The sequence below is a fragment of the Dipodomys ordii genome, unplaced genomic scaffold, assembly GCF_000151885.1.
Source record: "Dipodomys ordii isolate 6190 unplaced genomic scaffold, Dord_2.0 Scaffold97, whole genome shotgun sequence".
Classification (NCBI taxonomy): domain Eukaryota; kingdom Metazoa; phylum Chordata; class Mammalia; order Rodentia; family Heteromyidae; genus Dipodomys; species Dipodomys ordii.
Genome location: NW_012267313.1, coordinates 3,288,372 through 3,313,766, shown reverse-complemented (window position 1 = coordinate 3,313,766; position 25,395 = coordinate 3,288,372). Strand labels below are relative to the sequence as shown.

The following is a 25,395-nucleotide window of genomic DNA, read 5'->3' as shown; positions in this document are numbered from 1 at the left end:
TATTAAATTATAGACAGAAATCTATCATCCAGTTAGAAAAGTCATATTACTGCAAGGCACTAGAAGTCAGAATTCACTGTGGTTCCCTATTCTGTCTAATCCTTGCATTTTAGAGTATCTACCACTCTGAGGTCTGATAGCCAACATATGTTCTATGAGATCATATGTTTGCAAATTAATTTTTAAATAACTACACTTCAAAGAGTATTTGGTTACATAAAGGAAACTGTTAACTTGTAGTTAGAACAAGATATGAACTTTATATATAGTGTGCTCCTAAAGTAAAATGCTGGTGTGATTATGTGTGTTTGCAAGATAAATCAAAGAAAATAGTTCCAAATAATAATACCATCAAAAGTTGATAGGAAGTCTTAGATTATAAATACAATTCATGAGGAAAACTAGTAAACATTGATGTGATTGTTCTCACACAGAGGTAAAACTTCCAACATGCATATGGGGAAATGATAAATAAGAAAGTTCCTATACAAAAAATTAATGTTTTAAGAATAAAAATTTAAAGTATGAATTTTAATTCATATTCAAAATAGTAATACATAATTATTCTAGTGATAAAGAAAAATGGATACTTCATAAAATGCTCATTTATACAGGCATTGAGTCCACTAATAAATTTGGAATTTGAAGTTTTAGTAAATATCAGGAGAATGAAAGCAAGTCTTAGTACAATCAATATATGCTAGAAGTGGCTGTAGGAACTGGCTAGGGACAAAAATGTCTCTGTTGTAATTCTAGGCAGAACTATTCATATGTTTATATGATAAAGCCATACTTTATGCAAATAATAAAGTAGTCCAGTTTAACACCTGTCTCTTTCTGGCTTACCTTTAACCTCTCATAAATGATATATTTTAGAAGGATGAGGAAAAAATACCCAGGACTTAGTGTCATTAACACATTGCTGTGTCTCTCCAATCATGTTCCAAGGTTTGCATACTTCAAATGGGTGTTCATTGTTGCTCATCCTTGTGACAGCACATTGTTAAAAACTTATTATGTACCTCTCAGAACATGCCTAATTAAGATCAAGAAATATTGGTAGAAAGATTTTTAATATGTCCTCTTGGCCCCATAAATATGCAATCTAAACTATATTCAGCATCTCCTATGGAGTGATTCATTTATTACAATGACAAAGATATACTGACACATCATATTCATCTCAAATACTTTGTTTTTTTCTCGGTATACATTCTGTGCATCAGAATATTTAATAGCATAATAGCATGTATATTTTATTACAGTAAAAGACAGAGGATTTTTCACCACACTATAAATGCTTGTGTTGGACTTACTAACCTTTTTTATCATGCAATTCCTGACTAATTTTTAAGAAATAGTGAAAATGTTTGTCATTTATCATAAGTTTATGAAATGATTGGATGACTGTAATGGATGTCAGAAAAACAATCTGAAATATCCAGAAGCAGTGGTATAGGAAGCATAACTTGTTTCGGTGATTTTTCATGGCTTCGATATGATGTGATTCCTACAAACTTGGTTCCATGCTCATGTTGCTTTGGGGAAATTTCTGGAAATTTAAGATATAGAGTCTCATGGAAGGAAGTGGTCACTGATGGCGGTATTGTCTCCTAGGCTTTTCTTTGTCGCTCTGACTCCTGTCTAACATGAGGTGATCCAATTTGCTCCATGATATGGTCCCCACAATAACATGCTCTGCCCCATCAGAGCCCCAATGCCCTAGAGCTGGATGACCCTAAACTTTTAGCATGGGACAAAATTAATCTGGTATTTGATCACATTGACAAAACAACCTGACTTACTTGACTAACATAGTGACAAAATTAGAACCCCCATGAAGTACTTGTACAATATACCTGCATACATTCATTCATGCATACATACATACATACATAATACCTACACATAATATGGTGTCACATTGCAGATAGAGTGTTTTATTCCACATACCCAATTAGACTATAACTCCTTTTTATCTTAATATAAACTCAGATTGTCTAGGTACTTGTGTAAAGTAGCTGCAGAATGATTAGCTGAAATCTAATATGGCTAATAGAGGCAGTATGAGAGCTACTTAGCAGAACTTTCTGCAAAGTCTATTATGTGAACTAAAATAGAATGTAAACGAACTATTGTAAATCAAGTTTGTCACTAGCTTAATTTTCTTGAGCATATTCTAAAATCAGGAGAGAAATCACCTTCTACCCATTTCTTAATTTCTATAAATCATCTGTTAAACCTTTCTATACTTCCAAAATCATTATGTAAATAAACTGTGCTTATATTGATGGATGAAAATGTTTATCATTTTGAATGAATTGATTGAGCCAATGAGGAAGTTGATAATGCCAATGCTATAATTCTATTTAAATATTACTATTTACTAATTGTGCATTCCAACCTAGTACTGAAAGATTTCAGCATGGAAATAATGGAGGTCATGAAGGCGGACGGCTTAATTAACTACTTACCTGTATTTTGAAGTTTATTCATCTTCGCCTCCTCATTTGCACCTGACTTATTTTATTGATAAATCATAATGACCCAATGCAGAGAGGCAATTGCTCATTAGTGTTTTGGACCAATTTCCTTCCTTGTACTATATTTCTTTTATTTGTGTTCATTATTTCAGCTAATTTGAGATTAATCTAAAATGAGCTTCCTACAGCCAACTTGGCAGAAAAGCAGCATTAAAATAATTTATTTACACAAAGATTCTGGAAATACAAAAGTAAGGTATTTTGACAGAGGAACAGAATTACATTTAATCTTAATCATGACCTGGCCAATAAGCAAAAGATGTTATAATCTAATACTTCTTTGTATAATTTTATGGACTATGATCTCAATTGAAAAAAAAGTACAGTGCCAACATTTGTGTCTTTAAATGAATAAATTAAACATGGGTAGGTGGTGGGGTGGTAGAAGCTCCCAAATTAATTCTCTCTGTTTACAGCCATTTGACTTGTATTAAAGAGGAAAAAAGATGCTACTCATTGATGTCAGGTTGTTCAGGGTTTGCTTTGATGATTTGGTATTTCTACTTCTGAAAAGGTGTTGTGAGAATCAGAGCTTACCCCTATCAGTTGCTGCACTGTCGAAGTAGACACTTCCCTCATATGGATGTGGTTTATCTATCACTTCTGAATTTGGAAGGCCTGGGAATCAATTCTAGGTTCTCTTTTTTTTTTTGTCTGTTTTTTTTTTTTTTTTTTTATTGCTGGCAGTAAGACTTGAGTTTTCTTGGCTTGTTTGCTCATAGCTCATCATCTACTACTTGAGCCATGCCTGGCTTTTTGGCTAGCTAATTGGAAATGGAATCCCATGGTTATTTTTTCTGTCTAGGCCTGCTTTGTAACCCTCCACATCTCAGCCTCCTGAGTAGTTAGGATTACAACGTGACCTATCAGGGCCAAGTGTGGGCCCTCCTCTTTTTTTTTTGGTTGGTCATGGGGCTTGAACTCTGGGCCTAGATGCTATCCCTCAGTGATTCAGCTCAAGGCTAGTGCTCTACCACTTAAGCCACAGAGCCATTTCCAGTTTTCTGAGTGGTTTCTTGGAGATAAGAGTCTCACAGATTTTTCCTGCCCAGGCTGGCTTTGAACAGTGATCGTCAGATCTCAGCCTCCTGAGTAGCTAGGATTACAGGCATGAGACTGTTGCCAGTGAAATCCGAGTTCATATAATTTCTTCCAAGATTCTCCCTCAACTTCAGATTTTTAAATCTTTTTGCCAGCTTAATATTTCTACATAAGTGATCAATGTGCATTTGAAATATACCAAGTTAAAGGAAGACCTGAAGTACCTAAAAAACTAGTACATAAAGCATCTAAAATACCTAAAGTTCTAGTGTCTAGAGCCTGCACCTGTATCAGTCTACTGTCAAAGCAAAATTAATTTTGTCAGATGAAGGATATTATATCTCTCCTATGATTTTTCAAACTATAAATCAGGTGAATACAGTTTTTTTTGCCTTCAACTTCTCCAAGAGACAAAAGTCTTAAAAACTAAATAATATACTAAAAACAGCAGTTTAAGTTATCAGAAGAACCAAGATAGCAGATTTAAGCAAAGATAAATCAAGAAAACAGCAGCACTTTCCTCTCTGTATAGATAACAATCTCTTCTATCAATTTGCCAAAAGGTGATGGGGTGTCACTGATATGCCATAGCCTAGAAGGTCACCAGTCTCATAGTAATAAACCTTGAAATTCAGGGCCAAGCACTAGCTTGGCTAGGATCTAAAAGACTACAATACATAGAGAAATGGGTCTTTTGTTTTCTTTCTTTTTTGTGTGTGTGTGCAGATCTTGGGGATTGAACTCAGGACATGGGTACTGTCCCTGATCTTCTTTTTGTTCAAAGCTAGTACTCTACCACTGAGCCACTGCTCCACTTCTGGCTTTTTCTGAGTAGTTTATTAGAGGTAAGAGTCTCACAGACTTTCCTGTGTGGGCTGGCTTTGAATCCTGGTCCTCAGATCTCAACCTCCTGAGTAGCCAGGATTACAGGTGTGAGCCACCAGCACCTGACTAAGGGATCTCTTATCTTTTGAGCTTTTACCTTTAAGAGATAAGATACATTTTGAGTATTGACAATAAGTATCTGACAAAAATTAACTCATGATGTAGGAAAAATATCAGCAGGTTTTGGGAAAATCTCAGAAGCATTTGAATGTCAAGTTCAACCAGAAAGGGGAGGTTCTAATAAACTAACAGGGCTTCTCACTGATGTGTTAAAAACCTGTCCTCAGGATTGAACAGCACCAGCACAGCTATCTGAGCCCTGACCAGGCCATGAAAAATCTAAACAGCTAGAATGAAGGCCATCTCACCCTATTCTGGTACCTGGAAGAATAAGAAGCTCTATTAAAAGAAAATAACAATATCCAGAATTCTTGTAAATTTTTAGACACAATGTACATTAATCATAAGCTATTAGCTTGTCATGAATCCACATATCAAAAATGGAAAAAGAAGACAAGCAATACAGACTCAGGTGATTGTAATGCCCTAGATATGACACACATAGTTAAAAACAACTTATTGTTATGCTACATATGACCACATGGAGATGGCATCTTCCATCCATTTTCTGAACTACAAATGGAGATTTAGAACTGAAAATATAATTAATACAAATAACTTTCAATAAATATGTTCAATAAAGCAAGAACAAAACTATTCTGTTAAAATCAGGCCACCAGGAAGTGAACAGACTGAAGAAGGGTCAATAGCGAAGAGGTGAATGAAGCACACAGGATGTAAAGTCCATGACGTGCAAGGCAACATGTGTAACGAGTCTCCAGACAAGAGGAGAGAAAGAACAGACAGCAAACGGATTTGAAGAAATATACACTGAGAATTTTCCCAAAGTGGTGAAAAAAGTTCAATCCACAGAATCCAGAAACCAATAGAGCCATCCCCTGGGGTGCCTGCAGTAACCTCCATATGCCTAAGATAAAGACAATGAAAGTACCAACACTTTGTTTTCAAAGGAACAGCAGGGAAAGCTTTTTCTGACTTTACATCACAAACACTGAAAGCCAGGCAATAATATTATGACATCTTTAAAGTGCTGGAGAAAACATTGTACATTTAATGGGAAGGAAATAAGGCATTTCAGGCTGTGTGTAGTGGCTCATGTTTGTAATCCTGCTACTAAATGGTGATTTGACATGATCAATGATAATTGATGTCAGCCTAGGAAAAGAAATGTTAGCTCAGGTCCCCATCACAATAAATAAGTTTGTTAGATTGATTCATGCCTGTAATTCAACTATGGAGAGACTCAGAAAAGTATCTCTATTTGAGGCTAGACATGATATTATCTGAAAAGAATAATGGTTAAAAATGCAGGGGTGTACATACATGATAAGAGTGCTTGCCTAGCAAGTACAAACCTAGAACTACCAAGAAGAGACGGAGCGAGGGAAGAAAGGAGGAAGGAAGGAGGAAAGGAAAGAGCAGAGGGAGGAAAAAGTCACATAGATTCACATATTATTGTTATATGTACTATTTGTATAATAACGTGTCTATTACAAGTATAGTATATTCAAATATAATATATATGTATAATATATACAGGTCTATGTGTATATACAAGTATAATATATGCATACATATAAAAACATTAAGAATCAAATGACAAAAGCATACATTATTTTCCCCAAATGAAGAAGTGTGACTGCCCTATTTGTGGAGGTATCTTCAGGCAGCTGTGCACACTGTCCACATTTAGTTTCGAGGGGAAGTCCTCCACAGGCTTCCCATAACAGAAATAGATTTAAAATGGAGGGATTTAACGGATCTTTTCCCAGAGACTTTGAAAAACAGAGAGATCTCTTCTCTGTCTCTTACTTTTGCTTTTAAAGAAACCATCCTATCCTTCAATACGGGGCTTCTAGGAGCCTTGTTCAGGGCAGACACCTTGACAGAAAGGGAACCTGCATCTCCATGTGATCACTTTTCAGTGTTGCTACCCTCTAACATATCGGCATTTTTAATCAAAATGGATGGCCAATGGGGACACCTGTTTAAACGGCAACATAACAGCATCATGGTGTTTTTTACATCATTCTTAAACTTGGAAACAATTGAACAAGCAGAAATGAAACAGGACTCTCATCACGATAGACCTCATGACAAAGGGATAACGGATGTACTTAAACGTCCTTCCATGTAAAGCCACACATGTGACAGCCACACAGAATGACAAGAGTGATATTCAGTGCTCATTTAGAAAAGAGAATGGTGGAAAGAATTTGGCCTTATGATTCCTAAAAATTACGTATTTCAGCCTTCTAAACTTTCAGTGTTGAAATTCTAACTTCTCACTTGATGGTATTAAGGCTGAGGGCAGGCGACAGTGCCTTCATTCATGACACTGGTGTCCTCATTAGAGGGACTCCAGAGAGTTCTCATGTTCCCTGCCAGCTCTGCTGTGTGACATTACAGCAAGCAGGTGGCTGTCTGTGAGGTAGGAAATAGGCCCTCTCCAAACATCCAATTTGCTAGTTAGAAAAATAAAGCAAGAAAGTGGTTCAGAAATGGACTCCCATGTGAAATACAATGTCAAGAAGATCCTTGCTGAGGTGATATTTAAAAAATAAAACAAAACATTAAAAACAACAGCAAGAAAGATTAAATCTCTTGTGTCCCTATCTTGGGGCTCATTTCACTTAGCATCATCTTTTATGTTCATATGTACATAGCTTTTGACCTTTTCTGCTTGTCCTAGACATAGACTAGTTATTACAAATAAGGGAAACCATGGGACCTATGTTTCTTTGGGCCTGGCTTACTTCACTTAATATTTTTTTCCCAAATCTTTCCATTTCCTAACAAATTGTGTTTTTATTTGTTTCTTTTGTATGTTCTTCCCCCAGGGTATAACCCCTGATTTCAGTGCCCTTCATCTTATATATACATTTTTCTAATTTGGGGAGGAGAAGGGAAATAACAAAATGCTTAAATAAGGATACAAGTTGACTCATTGTAACAATGAGACGTACAAGACACTATATTGAAAATGAACTTTACAACTTCGGGGGTCGGGTGGGGAGGGAGAAGTTGGGCAGGTGGAGAGGGAAGAGATGGAAGGGAAAAACACAGAGGGGGTAACAATGCTGGATAAGAAACATACTCATGGGGCTGGGAAGATGGCTCGTGGTAGAGTGCTTGCCTTGCATGCCTGAGGCCCTGGGTTCGATTCCTCAGCAGCACATAAGCAAAAAGAAAAAAGCCAGAAGTGGCACTATGGCTCAAGTGGTAGAGCACTAGCCTTGAGCTGAAGAGCTGAGGGACAGTGCCCAGGCCCAGAGTTCAGGCCCCACGACCGGACCCAAAAAAAAAAAAAAAAAAAAGAAACATACTCATTACCTTTCTCATGTAACTGTAACCCTTCTGTACAATATTTTTACAATAAAAATATATACTAAAAATAAAGCAAAACAAAACAGCAACAACAACAATAACAAAGATAAGACAACAGCTCAAGTGAAAAATGGGGAAATAATTCCAATTGTAAGGAAATAGAAAATTTAAGGACTCTAATGCAGGAAAATACCAAATGCAGGATTTGACAGAATCCCATTTCCCAAATTTAATTTTAATTAATTTTTAATTTTAATTTTAATTGCCTGTGTTTTGGAGGTTATGTAAAAGAAAGAAAGATCATTGCTAATATTGTCATTGCATTTTCCCCCATGGTTATTTTATTCTATGTTTTTCTAGATTTTCAGTTGGTGTTTACAGATACTGTGATAAGGATCTATTTTCAGTTTTCTGTGTGCAGATATCAAGTTTTCCAACCCTCATTCTTGAAGAAAGAGTCTTATAGGCACTTTGGTTAAAATTGTCTTATTGGCACTGTAATTGAAAATTAAATGATTATAAATACGTGGATTTATTTTGGGACTCTAATTCTCTTTCTTTGGTCTATGGATCTGTTTTTATGCTAGTAACATACTGCTTTGAATTTTATAGCTTTGTAGTGTATTTCCAAGTCAGATACTGTACTGCCTCCTTCTTTCTTTTCCTCAGAATTGCATTGGTTAGTCAGGTTCTTTGGCTGTTTCATATGAAATTTTGAATTTTTAAATAAAAATTCTATAAAATATTATTGGAATTTTAATAGGGAAGTTTTTATTTTTTTTCAGTTGTGGGACTTGAACTCAGGGCCTGGGCACTGTCCCTGAGCCTCTTTGTGCTAGTGCTAGTGTTCTACCACTTGATCCACAGTGCCACTTCTGGATTTTGAGTGGTTAATTGGAGATAAGAGTCTCATGGGGACTTTTCTGCCTGGGCTGGCTTCGAACCGTGATCCTCAGATCTCAGCCTTCTCAATAACTAGGATTATAGGCATGTGTCATCATCACAAGACTGGGCTATTTTTTTTTGCAATATAAATTTTTGTAATCAGTATAAGTAGAATATCTTCCCATTTGTGTCTTCTTCAATTTATTTAACTCATTTTAAGAAAGAATTGTTAGTGTATAAGTCATTTGCTTCCTTGGTTAAATGTATTCCCAAGTGTTTTATTTATTTATTTTTGTGTAATGCCCAGGACTGAACTCAGGGCCCAGGTACTACTCCAGAGCTTTTTTGCTCAAGGCTAGTACTTTACCACTGAAAACACAACTCCACTTCCAGAGTTTTGATGATTAATTGGAGGTAAGAGTTTCATGGAATTTCATGGCTCAGCTGGCTTGGAACCATGTATTTCAGACCTTGGTCTCATGAGAATCTAGGATTACAGATAGGAGCCACCAGCATCTACAAGTGTCTGGAGGTTAAACTTATGATCCAACTTTTGCTAGACTAGCACCTACCACTTGAGCCACATATTCAATCATTTTTACTGAATTTGTTTATTAGTTTAGTGTCATCTTTAAGGTTTTGTAAGAACATCAACATGTCCCATGTAAAGAAATAAAACATTTTTCATCTTCAACCTAGATATGTTTTATTTTTCTTGTATAATTGTTCTGGTGGAGATTTCCAAAAATAAGTTTACTTGGAAATGATCATCATGGGCATCTTTTTCTTGCTTCTTATCCTAGAGGGAAAAAAGTGTTCAACTTTTAATCCTGAGAGATTAGTTATGAATTTATCATGCATGGCCTTCATTACGCTGAGGTACCTCCTACTTTACAAAAATTGTTGAGAGGTTCTAGGATAAAAAGAAAATGAAAGGGCTGGGAAGGTGGCTCAGTGGTAGAGAGCTTGCCTTGCATGCATGAGGCCCTGGGTTTGATTCCTCAGCACCATTTAAGCAGAAAAAGCTGGAAGTGGCACTGTGGCTCAAGTGGTAGAGTGCCAGCCTTGAGCTGAAGAGCTGAGGGACAGCGGTCCAGGCCGAGTTCAGGACTCATGACTCACAAAAAAAAAGAAAAAAGAAAAAAAAAGATAAGGACATGAACTTTGTCAAATTCTTGGCCTCCTGAGATAATCACAAAATTTTAATCCTTACTTTGTTACTATGATATGACACATTTATAAATTTATATGTGATAAACCATTCTTACATCCTAGGAATAAATTCCACTTTGCAATGATAAATGATTCTTTTAATATGTTGTTGAATTAGACTTGCCAGTACAGTTTTTGAGATTACTCAAAATTATTGTCTTGTAATTTTCTTTTCTTTGGGTTTGTTATCAGATTGATGCTTACCTCATAAAAAGTATTTAGAAGTATTTCCACTTGTTTGATTTTTTGGAAGTTGTTTAAATGGGACAATTATTAATTATTCTCTAAATGTTTGGTACATTCATCAGTGAAGCTATCACGTTCTAGACTCTTTCAATATGAAACTTTAGATTGTGATTCAATCTCTATGTCTATTTTAGTGACTTACTCAGGTTTTCTATTTCTTCAGTACTTAGTCTTGGTAGTATATGTATCTAAAAATGTATCCATTTCTTCTAGTGCCACATTTTGTTCATAATCATCTCTGATCTTTATGTATCTGTGGTATCAGATGACTCTTCTTTTTGTCTTTATTCGTCTCCTATTTTTCTGTTTCTCCAGCTAAAGGTTCTCCTTTTTAAAATCTCCTTTTTAAAATTCATTGCTATGTTTTTGTCTTTAATGTTTCCTCACTTCTCACTGAAGGCTTCAATGGTTTGTTTGGTTTATTCTTTGTTTTATGTTTATGTTTGGTGGGGATGGTGGAGAAAAGAAAGGCCCTATGCTTGGGACTGTGCTGCTTCTTCCTTTTATTTTATTTTATTTTTTTGGCAATAGGGCTATTTGCTATTAAGTTAGCTTGACAGCCTTTATGACGTTTTTGACTGTTATTTATATCTAAAGGTATGTTATTTTTGAGTAAATATCTATTTCTGAATTCTTTTATCTAAGATCAGAGATTAGTATCTTTTATTTGTTCAATAAATGTGACATACAGGTAATATATTAAAAGACATATACGACAATTAGTGGAAGCTTTAACCAATTCCAAAATAACCCAAAACAGAATGCAAACAATGGATGGAGCTTATTTTTGATCCAACCAGCTATTCTTCTTTTGATTGAAGAATTGAGTCCATTAAATACTTAGTGTTATTATAGAGATGTGTGTCATTTCCTGCCATTTTCTTGATTTCCTATATTTTGGGTTTTTTTTTGCCTTTTCTGTGTTTACTAAATTGATCTTCTAGTGAGTTTCATCCAATGTGTTTTATTTTCTTTTGATTGTTTTCTTCAGATTATATTCCTCCATTTAGAATTCTTTGTACTGATGGTTTAGTGATCATGAATTCCTTCAATGTTTGTTTGTCATGTGTTGGTCATAGAAGGTTTTGGTTTTACCATCTAATGTAAATGATAGTTTCCCTGGGTAGATCAGTTTGGGTAGGCAGTATTGATCAACAGTGCTTGGATTATATCATTCCTCTCCTTGTAGTGAGGGTTTGTGTGGAAAGGTCTGCAGTGATTTTGATTGTCTTTCCATTGTAATATAGCTCCTGGGCATATGGATTAGTGGTAGAGTGCTTGCCTAGCATGCATGAAGCCCTGAGTTTGGTTCCTCAGTACCAAATAAACAGGTAAAAGAAAAAGCTGGAAGTGGCACTGTGATTCAGTGGTAGAGTGCTAGCCTTGAGCAAATGAGGCTCAGGGACAGTACCCTTGCCCTGAGTTCAAGCCCCATGACTGGCTTATTCTTGAAGTAGAATATTAAATTGTTTATTTCATACCTTTTTCTTTTGGATGCAAGTATCTATTGCTATTGATATCCTTTTTGAATAGCTTTTTCTGCATCTTCTATAATTTGCTATGTTATCTCTTTGTCTCAAAGTTTTATTTTTGTCTTGTTACTTTGTTTTTGGCCACTGTTGTTCAAGAATATTTTATTTAAGCTTTATATAGCTTTAAACTTTCCAAAATTCCTCCTTGAACAAAGCTGCTTTTAACAGAAATTAATAAGGAGAATGTGACAATAACTTGATATAAAAGACAAACTTTTTTCCAAAATTGATATTTTAATCACTCAATCTACATTTAAATGAAAAACACTTTGAATGAATCATTGCGATGTACTTTATGTACTTTCATTAGAGAGGATTCAACTATTACATTAATAATTGTAATCAGAAAATGTACTTTATGCTGACATATAGACTCTAAATATATAGCAATATGTACATAGAAGCACTAAACTTTTAAACATTACTCCTATTTAAAATTAGTAACTGGCAACATGGTCAGTCAGCAGTGGCTCACACCTGTAATCCTAGCTACTCAGTAGGTTGAGATCTGAAGATCCCAATTCAAAGCCAACCCAGGCAGAAAAGTTAATGAGACTCATTTTTAACTAACCACCAACAAAACAGAAGCAGGAATGTGGTTCACATGGTAGAGTGCCAGCCTTGAGCATAAAAGCTAAGGTCTTGAGTTCAAGCCCTAGGACCAACATAAATAAAATAAATTTGTCAATGTATCTCATTAAATATTCTCTATAAGGCAATAAATAAAATCTCTAGGTAAAGAACGTATAGAGTATGATATCTGTAGCTCTGAGACAATTTTTTTATGATAAATGCATGTTTAGATGTGAGAAATAAGAAAGGAGGTTAAGTCAATTATTTATGAAGGTACATATGACTCCTACATCTTTTGATTATCTAGAAGTGAATGGACTTCAAGAGATATTAACAGATTGATTATACTAAAAAGCTACTTCTTTGGTACATTTTTCTCATCTCTTAATATGTTTTTTCCTTTAAATCAAAGATCAGTACTGAAAACATGGACAGATTAAAAAATACATATTCTCATTGTATCCTGAGGGAAATAGATTGAAACAGACTATTTTTGATATTCTATGAACCTTTGAGTTATTCTTACAGTATTTGAAATGGCTGTGTGCTATTTGCCATAATATTTAATCTATGTATACACATTTCTAAAATACTTAAGCTTGTATTCAAGTTTATGCAGCTTCTAGCCTAATAGTCATAATTTCCAGATGGAGTTTAACTGTTATATTTCTATTATCATAATTTTAAATTTGTTGCCACAATATTGTAATATTTATTCTGCTAATCTAGCTGTTGAGGCACAGCATGATTAAATCATTGGCTCAAGATACACTCTGAGTAAATGCAAAAATAAAAAAAATCCCTTAATACATTTCTAAAAACAATCTGCTTATAAAATAAGGAGCTATATTTTCTTGCAAGTAAATTGTTGTGTTTTTGTAGTGCTTGTCTTAAATGTTAAAATGTGAACAAAAGTTTCCTATATATAATATTCAATTTCATTAATAAAGACAATCAAATGATTTCTGTATATATTTAAAATAGTAATTTATTAAAAGTATCTCACAGAGTAGTCAAGAATATGTTAACAAAGACATTGGTACCTGTCAAAAGTCATATATTTCATAACAAAAGGAGCTATTAAATGGGCAAACTTCTTAATTAATCAATGACAACTATATATTTAGAGATATTTGTCTATTATCCCATAAATAACTTAGATTCCCAGATGGATAATAATTCACATTATGTTACTAAACTCTTAATACTTCAGGCTATATGCAACAGGAATAATATTTCTATTTGCATAAGTAAAATGCATTAAAATATGCCAATATTTTATTGGTGCCAATGCATTAAAATATGCCTTTCTATGCCTTTCCCTCATTTCTGAATAAGTCCTATAAGATGTCCTACAGTTGCATATTCAAATGAGAAGTACATAATACTTTCTTATCTGGGAAATTCTATTTTATCACCTAGTTATAAAACCTGGTCAATGTTTTACATCATAAAATAATTGACTGAATTAAAATCTTGAGTCAAGTGGAAATTAGTTTTTCTTTCATATTGTATGTTATATAATTGACATTTTGGAAATACATGTTAAGTTGACTTGCAGGAAGAGGAACAAGTGAATGTTAAAGATGTGGACAGACAGCATCCTGTAATGTAAGACCATTTGAACACATATTCTCTGTACCAATACTACTTAGTGAATACCAGACTTTGGAGTTGGTCAGCCTTTGATTATGTACAGAATTTCAACACTTGTTTTGATCACTGAACTATAGTAGATGACCTGGAATAGTCACTTATCTTAAAGCTATTAATCTATCCTGGGAACAAGAAAACAGAGAAACAAATTCACATAGTTCTTAAGATACAGTCTGGGAACTGATTAGCGAGGATGCAAAACAAATGTAGGAAAACACAACTGCCTTTCTCAAAACATATGAGCATTTTGATGAACTCTTTCCCTCACAAAATTAATGACAGTTGAGTTGTTTAGAAATGATTTATTAAAAACTTGTGATGGTACCATCCAGTTCTAAGTTAGAAGGAAAAAATGCTTCTATATTTGATAACAGATAAATAACACTGTGGTAGAGCTCAAAGGGTAGTTTAGATGATTTGTGCAAATGATATTAATAATTGGCTGCCTTTCTCTATGTGCAATCTGAAAGAGTAAGTGGAGAGGAAACCAGAGCAATAAACCATCACTATGTATTGATTTCTTATCCTGGAAGATGGTCTGAGTCAATAGACAGCAGGCTCATTCTTGATTTGGGAAGACAGACTTCTAATGAGCACATGGAAGGACAGAACTATGATCAATAAAGGGCCAAGCTGTCCTAATCCAGAGAAGGAGAAAGTCCATTTTGAGGGCAGGGTCCCCCAGGGAATTCATGCACAAGATTAATTGACCTAAAGCATGAGGAATCAATGTGGTTGTTTGCCCCTGTCATTCCCAGACAATGGTCTGAGATTTCTTGGGAAATATCACTTAGGCAGGATTGACATTGGCAGCTGTTATAGGGAGAAATAAATCCATGCTGGATGGCAACCTAGCTGTAGCACTGCACCCCAACAGCAACTCAGTTGCTGAAATACTAAGGAACCCCCCCATGGGAAGAAGGAGAGCTTGCTATGAGACCTCACAGTTTATTCCCTCCCCAAACAGCTATTTATGGCTCTTGAATGTGTGCAGTTCTCACCAAAACTATCCAGGATTCTAGAAGAGAATGTGTGCCTGGTGTCAGCCTAGCCCACTGGCTGGTGCTTCCACACACAGCAGGTCACAGGACAACCATGCTCTGTGCATTGTGTGCTGCCTATCATTAAAGTCACGGTCATTCCCCTTCATCAGCCTAAACTCCTTTGCTGGGCTGTGTACACACAGATCCAGGGAGAAGTGAATAAATACTTTTTCTGTCTTGATACTAGAAAATGGAAGAGAAAACCTGCTGAATTAAAGAGGTTATCTAAGTTCAAACTTCCCCACCTCAGTTTTTGGCCAATTAAAGTAACCTTTGTATTTGGAACAATCACAAAATATGGAAACGTTTTCAAGTTCCATCATAAACCCATTTACAAAACGAAATAATTTCTGTGATGGTGATTCTTGATGAATAATTTTAGCTTAACTTAAATACTGTGAAGACAAACATTCTGAATGAATCGCACCTAGGCCTATACAACACAAAATCCAATGAGTTCCAGCATAAATTCATTTAAGACTTACTACCTTTTAGAGTGGCCCGAGTTTAATTTGAGAGTCAACTGTCACAGCTTGCTGAACTCTCAGTAATGAGAGACAATTTACCCAAGAGCCTCATTATCCACGAACCTTTAAGGGAGCACACTCTCAGCAGTGTGGGACCACTATATTCTTTTTAAAAGTAAAGAATGATCCTATTATATTTTTTCATTTAACATTTTGCTGATCCATATTTCCATCATTAACTCAAAACTAGTTCACAGAACCCATTCTTAATTCATTTCTATACCAGTCACAGGGATCCCTCAGAGTACGCTTTAGAAATAAGTGGCAAATATTTTTCAAGGAATATACACCAAACAGACAAGACCCTTTGTTCTATGTAGCAAGAAAATAGTGGAGGGCGATAAGAAAGTGAATCCCTTCACCTACAAACAAACTAAACAAACAAACCACCAACTAAACAAACTGTATACACAAGAAACATTTTCCAAAGTATAAAATGTTAACAAAGAGGATACCTGCTGTAAATCCAATGTAATCGTCACATAATGGTATTCGATTCCATTCTTAATACTGGGACTCTGCCACCAAGTGTTCTTGCCATCAATAGCATTTGTAATGGGGTGTCTCTCTATCCAGCAGCAACATGTGAAAGGAAGAGAGAGAAAAAAGACCATATCATGAATCCAGAGCTGTTTCTTTAAAGAAAAATAAAACTAAATTAAAACAATCCACTGTGGTCACCAAACATTAAAAAGCAAGGAATTCAAATCTTCAGCAGAATTTGATTAATGGAATGTTTCTCATAGCATGTGACAGTAAAAGAAACTAACACACGGAAGAAGCTAGTTACCTCCCCTCTACCCCACTGTAGTCAACTAAAAAAAGACAACTTTAAAGATAGTTACCATAAGATTGCACACATATTGATATGTCCATCACTGAGAAAGCAGACACTCTACATTTTGAGGCGGCGCTTGTTTACATTAACTTTGTTAACAGAAACATAAAATCCTGAATTGGGGCTTGAAAACTACGTGAAGACTTGTTCTTTAGACATGTTCATTATCACAAAGACCTGGCAAATCAAATATGTATCTTGCTTTAATGTAAGATGCTATCATATTTGTCTTAGGAGACTTTTTACGGCAACCTTTGACTTTCCATTTTCCTACCACTACTTAAAAATCAAACGAAAGACTCCAGAACCTTCCTTCCATGCAGCCTTTGACTAGCACTCTATCAGGCAAATATACTGCCCCCAGCAACAAACTCCAGCCTACCAGACAAACATAGATCTTCCTTTAACTTTATCCCATATATATGAGAAGAGAACTTACTGTGAGAATCAAAGAAAGAAAGAAAGAGAGAGAGAGAGAGAGAGAGAAAGATGGAAGGAAGGAAGGAAGGGAAGGAAGGAAAGAAGGAAGGAAGGAAGGAAGGAAGGAAAGAAGAAGGAAAGAAGGAAGGAAGGAAGGAAGGAAGGAAAGAAGAAGGAAGGAAGGAAGGAAGGAAGGAAGGAAGGAAGGAAGGAAGGAAGGAAGGAAGGAAGGAAGGAGAAAGAAATGGGGCCTGGGTACAGCACATACCCAGAGTACAAAGCCCTGAGTTCAAACCCCTGTGCCATTGATGATGATGATGATGATGATGATGATGATGATGATGATGATGGGATAGAGGAGTGATACAAGTAGTAGATTTCTAAAAAGCATTAGAGTGCTTGCTAGCAAGCACTAGCCCCTGATTGAAACCCAAGCACCAGCAAAAGATAGAAATAGAGGGTCAGCGAGAGAAAGAGAGAGGGAGAATTATGAACCTACCCAGCCAGTACTGTAACAGTTCAACTCTCTTCCTTCTTACTAATCTTAGAATTCAGAAATCTTCATCTCCTGCAGTTTAGCTCCAAGTCATTGACAAGAGTAAGAATTATTTATCCAGAATTATGACAAATTAAACTTAAATTTAACAATATTTTTTAAATCAAACACAGGGTTATTTCCCATGAAATGAGTCTCAAAAATAAAAATAACCTTTCAATGTTTTATTGAAGAGTGAATTTATATTTGTCATTTTCAGACTTGGGAATTTACGTTATGGAAGTAATTGTATTTACACAGTTTGCTATAATCTTTACCTGAAAAAATACAGGCTATGTTATTGAGTTATTTATGAGTGGATATCCCATAAATGTTGATATGAGTGTATTGGCCAGGATGTTAATATTGCACTGTCATTGAACAAATTTGAATTCAACTGAATAGCTGAATAGTCCTATATTTTGTACCGGCTTATTATATTAACAGTCCACTGAGATGACGCATCCTCTCTCCTTAGTGAAAAGCAAGATTGATGAATATATTTAATAATCAGTGTTAGTTATATTCTGTTGGAACTACAGAAGGTGTTGTCTTTCTAATGATTGCAAATACCAGGACATAAATAAATATCAAACAAATGCCCCCGGTGATGTGTGTGCTGAAATCAGCACATTAGGATTCAACAATAAATGAAATATTACTGGAATTGCTTTGTGAAGAAAATAAATATCACAGTGTGCATTCCAAAAACACCTTCCTGAATCTTTTTATAGACCGTGTGTTTAATATATGGAAGAAAAGTACATGCAAGTAGATTTCCAAATAAAACTTATTGCTGTCTAATTGGAAATTCTATCTGCCACTTCAGGTCAAACCAATGTGAGAATTAGTCATGAAAAGAATGGGGAGCTGAATCAACAATTAACCATAATTCTCATTTTATAACTTGAATCATAATTGATTGGCAAATACTGATTAATTGTTGGCTGAGTTTCCTTATTTAAAAGGACATAGCAATGGAGAATATCCTCAACAGGAATAAACTGTGCAAGCAAACTCAAAGGCTATCTTCATCTGAAAACTTGCTGGAGAATTATTGAGATAAACTTTTCAGACTGGTAGTTCTTAACTAGGAAACATAATTTATTAAAGCCAGAAAGTGCAAATATCATTTGTTTTGCTATGACAATTAAGAACACACCTTCCAGAGTGATTCCAAAAGTGAATTTGTGGAATTTAATCTGTTGTATCAACTTTTACCAAAACTTACTGACATGATTTGTGACAAGATTTTTCTTATTCAGTTTGATTCTTTTTCTAAATTTTCAGTATCAAAACTTGATTTGGAAATGCAATGAGAGAAAGAGAGAGCAACCATGAGCTGGCAAATTATACCTATAATCCTATTTACTCAGGAGGCAGTTAGGATGAACCTAAGTTATACCTAAAATTGTACTTCTAATCCTAGTTACTCTGAGGTCTGAAAGACTATGGCTCAGAGTCAGCCTGGCAGAAAAGCCCAAGAGATTCCTTTTCTAAACCAATGATCAAAAATTCAGGCTGGAGACATGGCTCCAGTGGTAGAACACTAGCCAAGCAAGTACAAGAACTCAGTGCTATAGATGAATCAATAAAGAAACATTAAAGCAAACAACATGAAGTAAATCCAAAGGATCCAAAGCCATTACAAATACACACAAAACACTTACGGTTTGGATTACTGCTGTTTTGATTGCAAATTCGACACTGTGGGTTCCTCACAGGCTGCCCCGGGACATGCTCTACCAACTTGCAGTACATCTCTGGTCCTCTTTCTCCACAGGTTGCATTGGTTGTGATGAGGGCATTAGAAGCAAGATTCAGGACAGCAGGGAATAAACCTAAAAATGATAGTTAAATGAAAGCACATTGACTGAAAACAAATTTACGAATTTGCTCTACTTCAAAATGCAATTAAGATATTGTATTTTCAGGGACTTCCACTAACCCAAAAAGAAAAAATTGAATATCAAACAATACAGTATGTTAAAGACTACATGCTACCCTTTTTTATTTTCTGTGTCTTAAATATGGAGTATAAGTCTGTTTTGTTTATGTTTAACCTTTAATACTTAATTAGAAAAGAAAAACTGGCATTGAACACACTTTCCATACTCTCTGAGTCTTTGTTGTCATTTTATTTGGTTTGGTTTTTGTTTTGTGAGACAGAAACTTGGTATATTGCTTGGGCTGACTTTAAATCGAGATTCATTCTTTCTCAGCCTCCACAATGTGAAACAGACATCATTAGATAATCTCCTTCGGATTGTTGATAAAAAAATTATTGAAACTGAATTTTAATCATATAAGGTTTTTGTGTCACTATGTGCCTAGGTCCTTTTATATTCCAATCGCCATTTAATGTAAATGGTGTTTATTACACCTCCTTTAGATCAATATAGTAGAAAATGAAGAAATATTCTGGAAATGGAATTTTTAAGCTTTCTATACTTCCCAACCTTATTTTACAGCAAAGCCTTAATATGTCATCATAATAGTCAGTAATCATAGCTTTTAACTAGAACAGCGAGACTCGTATCCATGCAGGGCACAGAAGGTCTTCCGTTCCATCTGAGAACCCAGTGGAAGTTCTTCAATGCCTGAAACCAATGTTAATGTTATTTTGTGTATCTCCAGTGTTTGCTTTGTGTAGATCTCTTTTCAGTGACATTCCAGTGAAGTCATTCATCAAAGCCATTCTGTTCATAAAATGTTCTTCTATAGCAAATTGTATGTAAAATTTACAGGCAGTTTGATTCCATTTATGCAACTGGATCCCAAATCTAGATCTGTGTCCAGTAGTTCTCCACCATTTCAGTTTCAACTTCTAACAGAAATCCTACGTGATGGTATCTTATATTTTAGTATTGCCTTGAGACCCTTAGAATTTCTAGTTCATAAATGTTTTCTGCATTAGTCTTAAAAGTTGGCACTTAGTAGATGTTTAAAATGAAGAGATAAATGACATAAATATTGGCTTGATACATGTTCTCATGCATAAAATGATATTAATCCCCAGCATATATGTTTGTCTGCTACATGCTAGCCACTATTCTGTCTAGCACTGTTCTAACGTGTTTTGTTTTGTTTTTTATTTCAAGGACTAATCTGCTCCCATTGCCTCCCTGTGAGTTATGAATTACTTTACCTCTAGCTCATGAAGAAAGAATGGAGAGGTAACTTGTTCTGGATTATAGCCTGTAAGTGACAGAACTCTGGTTTGAGCTCAAACAATCTTTACTGCAATCTGTCCTTTTAACTACTGCACTGATGCTATCTTCAATGTTACATGAAGCCTATATTACACCAGTGCTCACTTGTGGCCTCACTGACTCTAGAACTGGACTGAAAGAAGGAGTAAAAGAAGAAACAAACCGGAGTAAGTCAGCAAAGTGAAATATTTGCTCAGAACCATAAGGACCTGATAATTAAACTTTCTTCTTCAACTAGAAAAACAAGAAGGAATAGTAGGGACACTTTAAAATTTTTAAATAATTTTAAGGTAATCTGAATAACATTATTTAAAAATGAAAGCCATGACATAAAGTAACATCTGGAGAAGGGCCCAAAGAGGAGTCCCTAAACAATATTAAATCATTATTATTTGGTCTCACATGTATGCCCACAATACTTCTGTTTGCTGTTCTTGGTTATAGGATGAGAGGCATGCACCATACCATTTAGTTGAGATTTGGTCTCAAACTTGTTCTATGGGCTGGCCTTAAATTACAACCCTTCCAATCTCCACCTCCCAATAACAGGCATGAGTTACTGTGTACAATTTACTTTAAGTAATTCTAGTCTTTATTGTAATCTCACTTGAAAAGTTTCAAAGGCAAGTAAATTTATAAGACTAGTCACCTACATGCCCAAACCCAAGCAACCTCCTCTCTCTCCTCCCTTTGTAAACACTAGATTTGAAATATCTTTAATTCTGCTCCTCCAATAACCCCTAATCATCACAACCAACATTAGCCTTCCTGTCTTATGACTTTTTTCTAAAAGTTATTTGAGTTTTCACACTGCTCAGGAGTTACTTACTTTATACTTAATTGCAGCCATTATTTCATTTCATTTTTTCTACTGCCTGTACTCTGCTGTCCAACCCTGCCCATATGGTATACACATATTTTCCATGTTATCAACATAACCTGGGTTTAGCTTATCTCATCATTGGCAAGAGAAATGATAGCCATCCCTAAAACTGTTTTTTTTAATTAAAAATGTGCAGTGTTTCATAAAAGTTAAAGAACCATATCAAAGTGAGGTTATCTCTTTTAGTGTATCTTCCTCTTATTTGTATGAGGCTTATTAGAAACTTTTCTAACAGTTTTGTGAAGTTGATCAGATTATAAATGTTAATGTTATTATAGTCTCCAAGGCATTATTTCTCTCTTAGACATTTTATTCTCCAGATTAGTAAGTGATATTTGACTAAATAAGAAATGTCTATATATCTTTGTCTTCTGTCATTCTTCAACATTTTGCCTTTAATTATGCAATTATTCTGGGATCAAGTATGTTTTGAGCTTACATTATGTCAGCTAGTAAAAGATTTTAGAATTATTAAGAGACTTGCTGTGGGAAGTAATCTTAAACTAATTCTTAAAGAAACAGAGGCTTATTTAGAAGAAAAGAGAAAAAGAAAAGGTAGGGGAAAATACCAGAAAGAAGAATATAGCAAGATGAAAGCTCATTGGAGTAGTTGAGTCCACAATTATTCTAATGACACAGACATGCACATAGATATCAATACAAGTGTATTAAATGCACAATCTATGTATATTCTATGCATAATCTAGTAGTGGCAAAACAAACCACTTTCTATTTGTCATTGCTAACAATGTGTGTTAGTCAATTTTCCACTTCCACCCAATAGAATTTAAGCAGTAGAAAAACAGGTGGTAAAATGGAAAAGATAGGTTGAACATTGTTTTCGTACAATAAAATCTGCTTGTAATCTTTCTGTAGGATTTTAGATGCCCAGACACCATTTAGACCCTTTTGAAATAAGCCACTTAATCAAAAGACACTTCTGGATGTTTGTCAATACTTCATAATTTTTCCAGTATTGCCATTTTGGTCTGTGATTTACTATTATTATTTTTATTGTGAAAATACTGTACAGAGGGGTTACAATTACATGGGCAAGATAATGAATATATTTCTTATCAAGCATTGTAGCCTCCTCCTTCGTTTGGTCTGTGATTTTTGTCTGCTACCCACCACAGACTAATCCTGCCCTGTAGAATCTAATTTGAGATGATCAGACCTGTCTTTTTTCTGGGTCTGAATAATTATGTGCAGAAACTGAAAAGTAATGTAGCATGCAAACAATACTTTAGTACATGATCTATATTCAGAAAATACAGACTTACATTTGATCCCTGTTCCACATAGGAAGAAAGAATAAAGCAAGAGCAAAAAAAATAATACATTGATGATTAAACATGCAGAATTAACATGGAGAAGCTGTTTTATGCTCTCCATATTTATTATCCCAAAATTACTTTGTGTAAATTTGAGTAAATTCAATTTTACAGATAAGAAAGTGTGAGTTCAGGGGCTGGGAGGGTGGCTCAGTGGTAGAGTGCTTGCCTTGCATACATGAGATCCTGTGTTCAATTCCTCAACACCACAAAAGCAGAAAAATCCAGAAGTGGCACCATGGCTCAAGTGGTAGAGTGCTAGCCTTGAGCTGAAGAGCTGAGGGATAGAGCCCAGGCCCAGATTTCAAGCCCCACAACTGACCAAAAAAAAAAAAGAAAGAAAAGGAGAGAAAGGAAGAAAGAAAGAAAGAAAGAGAGAGAGAGAGAGAGAGAAAGAAAGAAAGAAAGAAAGAAAGAAAGAAAGAAAGAAAGAAAGAAAGAAAGAAAGAAAAAGTGTGAGTTCAAGCCCCAATTTCAACAAAAAAAGTGCAATGAGAAGAAATTCTCAATGTGAACACAGTTAAGGCTGATTTAGTGAATTGAACACAATTCTTTAAAAAGGTCAAATAACTTTTTGTCAATACAGAGTCAGAATATAGTCTTCTACAAGGCTTATCAACTTCTATTTTAATAAAATAAATAACTTATCTAGTCATGACTCCATATTTTGAATTACAGAGTATTCTACCCATAAAATTAAAAGGGATTAATAAAAATTTACATCTAGCATCTTTCTCTCTGTTGTGTTGTTTCCCCTATACTTATTGATCACATACTCCAAATTAACCTTTTATCAGTTTAATTATTCTACTTTTGGTCAGAGAATAATTGTTTTATGAAATTTTATCATCATTTGGCTGTTTACTTTTAAAAATCAATAAAGAATATTGGTCAGAGAAGGTCCCCAATTAGTTGTTAATAACCAATTTGAAGAGTCAGGCAATACCTTAGCTATTATTGAATTTTCAGCATGTTGTATTATAGATTGCAATTCATTTTCATTATATACTAAATCTATTGGGCTATACCTATCTATTTCCACTCAGAAGCATCAATGTAATATTTACTGCCATATGCAATATGGGTCAATTGTTTGGATTATGCAGACATTGAGAGTGTAAATGAACTACAAATAGCTTATGAACCTTTATAGATTATTGACTTGTAGTTGTTCAATTCAGTTTGAGGTCCTGTAGTGTTAATGACATAAAATGAGTCATCATTATCCATACAACTGTGACTGACATTTTTATCTGAATAGAATCAAGATTAACTAAATTTAGCTGGGTATTATATGAAGAATAAAGTATGAGTAAAAGCAAAGTATTAATTATTCAGCCTCTATCCTGTTTGTAATACAAATTATAGAATAAATGTAACTTACAAAATAACATATTTTGGTTTATAATATAAATTATTACAAAGACCCAAATCTGTTGTGTTTCCTTTCTCTTCTTTAAATAAAAATAAAATAAAATATCTTCAGCACCTCCTACATGGTTTCTGAATCCTATGTCATCCACTTTCCTTTTCTTTTTAGACACACACACATATTCACAGGCCTTTTCTATCATCACTTCATGAGTCCTGTGATTCATTTCCAAACATCTCCATTTTAAGAAAGCAATCCTTCTTGTTCTATTTAGAACCTGTGACTTCTGACAACCCATCATGTTATACATCTCCCTAGTATAGCTGTAGAATCAGTGGGAGTGGTCAGGAAGCCTCATTCTGTCTCCTGAAGGTGACTTCCAAATCAGTTCACTAAGAAGTGACTTCTTTTCAGAACACCCAAATAATCTTCCCTTTCCATGTTTCTCTCCCCCGCTCCCACCTCCCACTCTCCCCACCCCTCGCTCTCTGGGCCTAGGCACTGTCTTGATCCATTTTGTACCCTGCCACTGAAAAGATCTTTCTAAGCATCCTATCATGCTCTTATTTTAGACCAACATGAGCATGATAAAGGCTAACAAACATCCCCAAAACAGAGAATCAGATAATCATAATAAGAACCCAGTAGGCACAGCTCCCAAGAAGGTAGATAACATGTCAGGAAGTAACAAACACCTCTCAATACTAACTCTCAATATTAATGGACTTAACTCTCCAATTAAGCAACATAGATTGTCTAGCTAGATCAAAAAGCAAGATCTTTCTATCTGCTGCCTTCCAGAGACACACCTTGCCTACAAAAACAAACATAGGCAGAAAGTGAATGGCTAGAACAAAATCTACCAAGCAAATGGTCCCCATAAACAGGCAGGAGTTGCAATCTTACTCTCAGATAAAATAGACTTTTAGTTAAAATTAGCAAGAAGAGATAAAGTAGGACATTACATACTAATAAAGGGATTTCTCCTACAGGAGGATATAACATCCTAAACATGTATTCACCAAATATCAGAGCACCTAAATTTATCCAAAAAACAGTATTTTCCCTAAAATCACACATAGATCCAAAGACATTAATTGATGGGGAATTTAAAACACCACTCTCCCTGCTGGATACATCAACCCACAAGTTGTCATGTCCAAAACGAGCTTTACAACGTCGGTGCGGGGGGGGGAGGGAAAGGGGTGGGGGGGCGGGGGGAAGGAGAAGGATTGGGATGGGGGGAGGGG

At 35.1% G+C, this 25,395-nt stretch overlaps 1 protein-coding gene across 1 annotated transcript in view; it reads right to left on the bottom strand.

Annotated features, from left to right (window-relative positions):
• Nucleotides 1-25,395, bottom strand: part of Lama2 (laminin, alpha 2) — a 544,126-nt gene that overhangs the window by 388,990 nt on the left and 129,741 nt on the right. The window contains exons 2-3 of the mRNA XM_013026778.1: nucleotides 19,015-19,185; nucleotides 16,007-16,119 (exon numbers count right to left, since the gene is read on the bottom strand). Coding sequence (XP_012882232.1) covers nucleotides 16,007-16,119; nucleotides 19,015-19,185 — 284 coding nt within the window. The remainder of the gene's footprint in view (nucleotides 1-16,006; nucleotides 16,120-19,014; nucleotides 19,186-25,395) is intronic.